At 34.3% G+C, this 10,329-nt stretch overlaps 1 protein-coding gene across 1 annotated transcript; it reads left to right on the top strand.

Moving 5' to 3' along the window:
• The first annotated feature begins 1,952 nt into the window (after window positions 1–1,952).
• On the top strand, window positions 1,953–9,109 carry LOC140051953 (uncharacterized). Its single transcript, XM_072097309.1, has 3 exons — window positions 1,953–2,276; window positions 4,685–5,131; window positions 7,906–9,109. The coding sequence occupies exons 2-3, from the start codon at window positions 4,721–4,723 to the stop codon at window positions 8,491–8,493; spliced, it is 999 nt and encodes a 332-aa protein (XP_071953410.1). The 5' UTR covers window positions 1,953–2,276; window positions 4,685–4,720; the 3' UTR covers window positions 8,494–9,109.
• The last annotated feature ends 1,220 nt before the right edge of the window (window positions 9,110–10,329 follow it).

Genomic DNA, 10,329 nt, shown 5'->3' with positions numbered 1-10,329 from the left:
AACTCATCACTTTACGGTAGACATGCTGGGGTGACGTGTGAACTAATCCTGATTCGGAGTTTTCAACAAGTTAACACTTATTAGACATTTTTATATAGTTGCTCTGGTTAGACATACATTAAAACAAAGTTTAATGGGTTGAGACTGGGTGGAGAAAACTGTCATGTTCAACCTCTGATTTGTATTGCTCTAACAAAAATTCGTCCAAGCCATGTAAACATCCTATTTTCATCGATGTATTACGTCAACATTCTAAATATTGATTAGACGTGTTGTACTTCCTCAGAGCTCGGTAATTGGTCCCAGAAACAGAAAGTTATTCAGCAATTTCAAATAACTTCCTCTTCTTTTCGAATATTTTATAAACAAAATAGTGTAAGAAAACAAACATTCACTGCGTACTCACCACATTTGAAAAATTACCGTTATCGTTTACGCAGTGTATCGGAAGCTAGTCTGTATTGTAACGACAGAAATGTATTTAAATGAATGGGCAATAACAATTTAATTCAAAGTTTTCATTACAATTTTCGATCGCATAAGAAAAAATTTCGTATTAATAACGTTTTTGCGACGTTATAAGGAATAATATTTGTCAATAATATACCCTATACATTCTATATAACAATAATTCTGATTAAAACAATTTAGTACTTTTTGAACTTAGCATAACCTTTTAACCTTTCGATTGGAAGTTAAAAGAATTAATACAGCGCCACATACATCCTTAAAACACCGGTCTCAATCATGTTGCCATTGTCAAGCAGAACGGTAAAGTTTCCTCTGGTCAAGTACCGCAAGTGATATAGTTTCATAACCATTCATACAATGAAAAACAATGAAGATAAAAGTAAACATTATTACTTAGGCTAAATTAGTGAGAAATACAACCTGCATGAATAAACTAATTTTCAAATAAGATAATCCTTGTACGAACGCATATAAGCGCGACATTACATAAAGTTTGGTCCCCAATAGGACACAACTCATTAAATGACGTAAGCGCAACGCAAGAAAGTTGACCAATGACAAGCGAAAGTTATAATAACAAATCGCCTGTGATTGGTTAAATTACTTGTGTTGCATCCAAGTGGGAATCAAGCATAATTACTGCGGAACTTATCAAGCCCACGTGACAAAATGATTCAACAGGGGGCGTATTTCTAAGATAAACTTATACTGTACTACATTCGAATGTATAGTAAAGAGGGAGAGAGTTAAACAAATTATAATAAAATAAGAAATAGAGAAAGATAACGTTCACATTCATTTTGTAATAGCATTGGTCATCAGTCAAACAAATTATATTATGAAATATAAATCTTTTAAAATTAAATGATCGATACAGAAAAGATTGGTTCACATTTCCAAGCAAAGCAAGGATGTGTAATTTGACCAATCACGACGCGATGGTGGACGGAGTTGTCCAAACTATCGCCTGCGATTGGTAAAGCGTAGTTTCCACTAGAGACGGAACGTGATTTGACCAATCACAAGTGATGAAGTGTCGTTTTTCATTTGTCAACTCGCTTGCGTTGCGTCTACGTCTTTGCGTTGCGTCTCTAGTGGGAATTAAGCTTAAAGTCACTTGCGTTGTGCCGCGCTTTAACGTCGCGTCATTGCGTTGTGTCCACATGGGAACCAATCTTAAGAATGATGAGTAGTAGTAATTAGTCAATAACGGATACAATTCTAGATAAAGGCTGTTGGTATCTTTATAAATAGTTATCACTTCCTATTATCATGGATGATTTGTTGATATCATGTGGTTTCAAAAGGAAATTACGGTAGTCAAGGGGAATTAGTTAAATCAGGTACAAAACTATTAGAAACCGATATTATTTTACACGCTGACTTCAGTTCGTAAAAGGTAGACTTCTTTTTATAACAACGCAAGAGGTTCCATTCCGCTTAAAAGGCCTAATTGATAGAATATTACTAAATACATGGGAGTTATAGAAATTGTTAACGGGAGACAATTTACTATTGAGTTGAAGCAGTTAACTGGACGGTGATTATCAAATCGAAGGCATTGCTATTGCAAAAGAAACAAACACGAACAAGAGGGGGTATTCATCAACTATGCTCCTGTTACAATGATACAGGATTAAAGAAACAACACTCTGATTCTGTGTTTATGTTGTTTCGGCTCATCTACTCCATTGTGTCTTTTTACCGAGTATCTTTTTTCTGTTGACGGACCAATCAAGCGATTAAAAGTGCAGATCTCAACTATTTTCAGTAAAAGGGATACTTTCAGTTGGCCTAGAATTACGGTACGTATAACAGTGGTGAATTTTGGAACATAATCTGTGTGCGAAAAACGCACTTTTTTCAACTGATTTTATTTTACACAGTATTTCTCGTCATAAACTTTCAGTCTTACTGTAAATCTGAATATGTAAGTACTCAAAATTATTCACATTTGAATTACGACTGTTATTAATTAATGTTAGGAACATAAACGAAACAGTATATGTATATATATATATATACGACTTTTTCTCATTCTCACAGATTTCCTCATCTTATCGTTTCAAATTAATTAATACATTTTCAGTATATCACTGGACGGTTTATAATTTATGTTCTTTGCCTGTTGTGTGTACGGTATAATATAATTATATATATATATATATATATATATTAATTGCCGTTAATTTCACATTGCTTTCCAAAAACGTGTCATTAGTTTAGTTTAGTTTATTTAATGTTAAATTGTAGGCCTATATGTGTGTTTGTGGTATTTGGTTTTACAAATATTCGGTAAAATGCCTGTGTTTAAGGTTTTAATTGTAATATTGTGTGTGCGAGTGAGTGTCATGTGATTCCAATTATTAGGATTACCAGAAACTCGTAAATGTGAAATTCTTAACCACATTAGGGAATGTGTTGGTTAGTATTGTATGCCATACATACTACCGAATGTGTTGTAGTTACCAATTAATACAGTAAGCAAGCATGTTAAATGTAACAATGGAAATGGTTAGCTTAAAAGCAGTTTTGTTGCACGTGGGCCTATAATCATGCAAATAACCACATTGTATAAAAACAGTAAATATTTGGTTGTGTTTATTACAAATTCCTATAATAAACCACAGCCTGTTTGTATTATAAAAACGGTATAAATAAAAGAAGTATACATATAATAATCGTAATCATACGATCTATGGTACATTAACAACCAGTAACTATTAGCGTTCCAAGAAGCGTGATATTAATACAGGTTTCGGTTTGCTTTCTCAATTTCAATGAACTGTTCTAAATTTTACAATTTTAAACATTTTTTTCGACGGCTTAATAGTGGTCAATTTAGCATGCTTGTTGTTTATCGTTATCTTTTAGGTTTTACACATTTACTCTTTTTGATTATTGATTGAGCACATTTCACTCTTTATTGTGGAACCAATTTACCATATACCAAACTGAAGTATGTTAAATACAGTGAAATGATTAAGTATAAAACGGCGTTTACTGTGCATAGGCCTACCGACATAGTTGTATCATTATCATTGGGATAAATGTAACACTGGTTATGACATTAATATTGTAAACAACTGAATGGTTCATTTTATTAAGTCGAATGGTCGGTTAAGGCAGGGGCACTGTTTACCGTACCTAAAGAGCCAACAATATTGGCATGGGTTCGAGGCCGACTCGTTCCTGGTAGAACAAGTCCTCTTGGATAACAATTAAAACCGTAGATTCAGTGTACACAGTTTACCCAGTTAATAATTTGAGACGAGTAGGGATTACCCTGGTGAATCGGCACAAAATATCCTCCTGTATCAGGGGGATTACCACCTGCAGTACCTAGGTCAGTGATTGATTTACTATTTATAATCCTTGGTCACATGTGCCTAGAGATATAAAATACGTTTCCATAAATAATGAGTATTATTTTTCCATGGGCTATCGTATACTGGCAGCTGTATCTCTTGTTTTGCAAGTTAATTAACTCAGCATCGTGTAACTTGGATCAGTAGCGTTTAATAGAAATTTAATTGCAGTCATCGAAGCGCTAAATAGCGTGCTTGTTAACCTCACACCTTAAAAGAGCTCAACTCAATCTGGTATTAACACCTCGAAGCATTGATGATGACGTTGGCATAGGGGTAAATCACCTTGCATTTAACACTTCCATGCCTATTGTAAACATTTTGAAGTATTATTTTATATCGATTAGCATAACTTAACTATTATGATATTTCGCTTAGCTGGAAAATTAGTTGATGCGGTTAGACTGGATATGTCGTGGTATAGTATCATGTTACACCAACAATTTGTACAACAATGATCAGGAATTATGTAAGATCAAAGCGATATAGAAATCTGGTATATCATAATGATACCGAAGTGCATGCGATTGTATCTCCATTCGTGTTGGTTACAACTAGACTCAACGCAACTTGATCAATCACGACGCGATGGATCGTCGCTTGTGATTGGTCGCTGCGTGACGCCAAAATAGGAACCAATTTTAAGAGTAAATGATGGCACATGAGGTGAAATATATTTATGGTGTGAACATTAAAATCACTTTATTGTATTTTTTTTCTACGTCAGTTTTTAACAAGTTCAATTTCTGAGCGTACATTGCAAACTATACATCTTGTCACTCATGTAGTGGTTGAGGCCTTTATAAGCCTAGACGTCATCAATGTTTCTTGTTTGTTCTTTTCAGATAACAAAACCTAGACGAAGGCAACCGATATTAGAAATGACGATGGAAGAAGATGGTGTACCGCCGATTTACGTCTCTCAATCGTCCAACGATGAAAGTTACATTGCTGATCTTATACGAGAAGTGGAGATGAAGATTGGACCGATTCCGCCAAGTCTTTTACCAGCCGCTGTCTGTGGCCCCAGGAACTTTCAAGAAGAGGAAGAAATGGCGGATAAGGAACGATCTCAAACGAATTTCAGCAAAGAAGGAAGCAAAGATTCGGGTATTATTCTTGGCATAGGCCTAAACGACGAGTCTGATGAGTTTGTTGGTCGTGATGCTAAGCAACTGCATTTTGACAAGAATGACAACGTTCAATCGATAGATGAATGTGCTACAGTACAAAAAGAGAATGGCCGAATACAAGAAATTAACAACAAACTAAAGAAGATAAAACATATGATAGTAAGTGGAAATATATTCTAATTAGGTATCATACTAAAACAGTTAATATTACAAATAGTGGCCCATCGCCGTGGTAAAAGTAACATGTTAGTAGTAAAAGACCCGATCCTGCATCTGTCAGTAAATAAAGTCTAACTGACAGATCGCAAATCATCCGAGATACGAGTTTGGCTGTACAGTATCTAGATGACTTGCGATAGTCAATCAGAATCTATCTACTGACAGCTGCAGAATCGAGTGAAAAAATGGTATGTGACGTAATAGTCACATACCATAAGATCCACTTGAATAATTTCAGATAAACGTAACTCCAAATAAATAAGGAGGAAGATCATTTATTGAGTATTTGACGTTTCGATTCGTTTTGAAAATTATCAAATAGATCAAAACGTCAAAGATAATTCGCGCATGCATAAACATAAGACCGATCATAGTTTTGTGTTTAGAATTTAAATATACTGTATGCCTATAGTATTAAGTGTTTTTTTTTGTTAACAATAGTTCAAATATATAGGCCTATCAAATACAGTACTTCAAATTTGTCACATCCATCAACCATATCTGTCATGTTATATGTTATAAGTGAAAACTATATGCAAACATGAATGAGCACGTACAACACATTGTACCACCAAGTTACATTATTTTCTTGTAATACCGTATAGTATAGTAGGCCTATTGCAATTCTCTGAATATTTATGGACATTACCTCCTACCGCCTAATGACTGGTACTAATGGTATATACCATCCTGTACATTTAGTCATAAAATGAACGTTAACATTTACGATTGATTATACTCGCAAACAAATGGTTATATTCTTTGAATAATCACTATATTATGATCGAGGACTTTGATCTATTTAGTCTGGCCACACACATTTACATGATTCGCCTGTTGTTTACATTTTGTCTGTACATTGTATTTAAAGAAATACAAATCATTAGTACAACGTTTAAGTATGACATAAGTTTAGGGAATTCCCCGTTGGAAATTATATGTTTGATATATCGCATATTCATTACCAGAGAAAGGGAGTATACTTAATTACTCTCCTTAAACATTACCAAACGTTTTGTTTCAATTGATTTCATACTATTGCGGATGTTATTTTTAGGTTATGACGTTAAATCCGAACATTTCTAATTTGACGTTGGGTAAACGATAACTATTGCATATCATCGAAAAGGTCATTACAGTACTTTTAAATAACATTAACAAGTTTCACGCTAAACTTATTATTCGGCCTATTGTAAACAAAACAATTTCGTATATATACATTTTGCATGGATCATCGCTACAAAAAGAAAAACACGTATGCCCAAGTATGTTTGTTGTCTTATTAATTTCAGAAAAATAAACACCGTTTATAAAATGTATGGATCACCATGTATGCTAATACAAATTCATGCTATAACAAATTGTGTTCTACTTAATTGTAAACACAAATACAAAAGTATAAAATTGACTATAGAATTCTAACTGATACTAACCAATAGAACATGATACTAATTATTGTAGAATAGACATTGGTTTAAAATATCAATTAGTATGCTTAAGTGTCATTTCTGTTTAAACATTCAATAAACATGTCATGTCAAAACAATGAATATAGAAAGTAGTGACAATCGCTATTATATGTATGTCCATCAACATAACAGGTTGGAGGATGCATTTAGAAGAATTCGAGGGCTCTTTGGTTTAAAAAAAAAACAATCTAATCTTCGTCCTACAGGTATTATAGAAAACACTTTTTATGTCCAATAATAATTTCCTTCGCTTCGAAAGTATTATGCCGTTTCAATTCTGGTGTGACTCTATATTAATACACTATCAAAAATTATGTTATCCCTTTCATAACGCAGAAGTTAAAAAATGAAACAAACAGACAATCACTGTGTGGAACTAGTAAATGTAAGTGTAATTGTACTGTATTGTAAAACGTGTTTTACCCGTCAATGAATACAGTTTGAGCTATTAACCTTTATGATCAGAATACCAGGACTATGAATCAGCGACTCACCAAGTATCGCTTTAAGATAACACTTGTTCACCCCTGAACATAAATATTGTCTATCACAGTTGTAGAAGCTAGTTCCATTGTAACAACCTGACCCCTTGTACTGTTCTACACTACATCCTTAATAATTGGAAAGTTCTAGACTTATTATCCAAATCCACGCCAGTAACATTTATTTATACGGGGATTTTATACAAAAACCTCATGTACACTACTATTAAAGACATTAAAAAACATCGCTTTGATTTGATGATTTGTTACAGATAGGCCTATGCATAGTGCTATTTATTGGATTCACTGACTAAAAAGCCTTTGAGTTTGAAAACCATTGTTGATAATTTGTGTACTCCACTCAGACAAATGCCACTCTCAAAGCTCTTATTTTATACAGTCTTAAATTAATTATGCAATAAAAAAAAAAGAAATATTCGATTCCTCACGGTGATTTATGAAACGGAATGGTGGTTATTAGTCGCAGTTGAACGAGCGACTGGGCCAAATCAAGTGTAACAAATCGCGTGCCAACCAGACAACACGTGAATGCACTTTTTAGGGGAGTATTCACATTTCGATAGACCTTTGGTGTTTATCTGTTAGTCCCGATAAGTTCATACGTCTTTTTTTTTAATTCAGAAATTATGCCATCGCGTTTATACATATTAGGGACAGAGACAATGTCTAGTTACTTTATGTATATGTATATGTATTTGTTGCTTAAGCCTATATGTTGACTTGTTCCTTTACTTTGTTGCAGGCGGAAATAAAAGAGTCAGATGGCAAACTTATGCAACAGTTTATGTACATACATGACGGTATAGAGGAGATAAAATGGGTTCAAGAATATTGTAGCGAGCTTGCAAACTCATGCGAGTCTATGGCTTACTCTTCTAGAGATCATCTTAGCCCATCAGGCAACTTACTTCACCAAAAATGGAAACATAAAAGAAATCAATCAGGTTCTCGAGAACTTCTTTCTCTTTACGAATCCAAAGTTAGTTTGCAGAATTTGCTCAAGGCGGGGGGATCAGATCGAACTACATCGTCAACGTCCAGTCACTATGCACTTGGGTGGTACGGGAAGCCAAGTGGTTCAACTGAATCTACGAAGCCGGACTTGATGCATCCAGAGGCCTACCTCAACCGACGCCGAAGTAGCGTGGGTGAAATTAGTGAATTCAGTCATTTTCGAAGTGCTAGAACTGGTCATAAACGAAGAAAGTCATCATCTGGTATAATCATTGCGAATTCAGTATCCAGTACGGAACATAATGTCCTTGCAAGCAAATACAACGAAACGTTAAAGTTAAACGAAATTTCCGATAAAACCTGCTATGCGTTATGACGTAATAATAAGCAGAGTACAGATAATAATAAACATTGAACTAGTGTAAAAACGTGTATAGTGTAATAAACTGTTATTTTCCTGAAAATAAATCATTGCATCTCAAAAATACAGTTGAATATGTATATTATTACCTCGCAATGCTATAAATTATGGAAAATAATAATGAATTTTAATGTGATTTTAATTTATTACCAATTGAATTAGTGACATATTATTCGTATTTAGTATCTATATCTGTTTATCGGCGGAAGTGACCGTCTCTCAGAAGATCACTCGCCTGCCACCTACTTTGACAATTTTGCATTGACCGCCGTCTCTGACCATATTTATCTTATCCTTTGAAAATATATGTACTGTATCAAGGCAATATTGCTTTGATAGTAGAGTAGAGTTAGTAAAATAATTCATTATTTGTTGGATTTAACGCACATAATACAATCAAGGGAAGATTAACTTCTGTTATAATCGTGTTATGAGAGATAACCAAACGAATTAACTCCTGAACGTTACGTCATAACACGAAGGCGTTCGGGAAATAATTGGACAATAAGCACCATTTCCCAGAATAATACAATTACGTATGATTATTCAGGCTTGATTCTAAGCAATAAATAAACATGCTTGGTAATACAGTATCATGATTCCACCATGATAATATTAAGCTATTTAGTTTCTAATATGACGATTTCAACATACTGTATGTTGAGGATGCAAGGGTAGACTTAAGATAATATTAATTGTGTGTGCAGTGTTTAGGAGGGGGGGTGGGGGAGAGCGGGTATATCCTACAGGCTACGGTGGGTGGTTTTCCCCTTATGAAAATGGCCAGTAAAATAAATATATGTTATCATTATATATTATAACAACAATTACTTGCAAAATTTGCATGATAAAGTCTACAAGTGTTAAGCAATCGTCTGGAACAGCTATATTATGCTACCAACATACCATGATTTTCAGTAAAATCAATATATTGGTGACGTCACACAAATCTTGAGCTATATCTGTAGCTTCTATATGGGCTCAACAATAGCACGTCCTCTGTACTTTTTATTTAAGTATTTCGATGAGTTTCTGAGCACTTCACTTATAATTTTTATTAGACCGACAGTTAAGTTGATTTAAGGACGTTAATACACATATATACATTTCTGTACATCTATATAATATAGACATTTTTCATGTATTTGTATTAATAAATTGTTAAATATCGACCGATTAGTTTACATTTGACTCATGTTTCACCGATTATTTTAGTCTTGTTTAACACACAGTGTCTTTATTTTGTAACAGTATGTCACAGTATTTATAATGCATATTTACAAAAACTTCAAAACTACGCCTAAATGAACTAAAATATAAAAATAATTAGAAGAAGAAGATCTGTCCCTTGAAAAAACAACTGTTTCAGGAGGAAAACTTGCGAAAAAAGGGAATAATACATCGAACGGATGACAAGCGCAAGACAACCGAAATGTGTGACGAAAGAGAGGGCGCTCTATGGGGGATGAACAAGGCTAATAATTTTCGCGTAAAGGAGACCAGTTGTTTGATTGCCTTGAGTAGATCATTTTCGACAATGTTTTCAAAATGTTTGCTTTATTGCATCTTTATTCCTAGTAGTACTACCCTATCGTCTCTCTGAAAATAAAGTTTGGGGGAAAAAGCTTATTTTATGCTTATAAAATGCATATCAAAGCCGATAAATTTAAGTGTGCTGAATCGTCTCAGGGACGAATCGTCTCAGGGACGAATCGTCCCGGGCCGAAACGTCCCGGGCCGAAACGTCCCGGGCCGAATCGTCTTAGGGCCGAATCGTCTTAGGGCCGAATC

This window comes from Antedon mediterranea, chromosome 6, assembly GCF_964355755.1.
Source record: "Antedon mediterranea chromosome 6, ecAntMedi1.1, whole genome shotgun sequence".
In the NCBI taxonomy this organism is placed as follows: Eukaryota; Metazoa; Echinodermata; class Crinoidea; order Comatulida; family Antedonidae; genus Antedon; species Antedon mediterranea.
The sequence above is the reverse complement of the archived record's forward strand: the minus strand, read 5'-3'. Positions and strand labels throughout refer to the sequence as shown.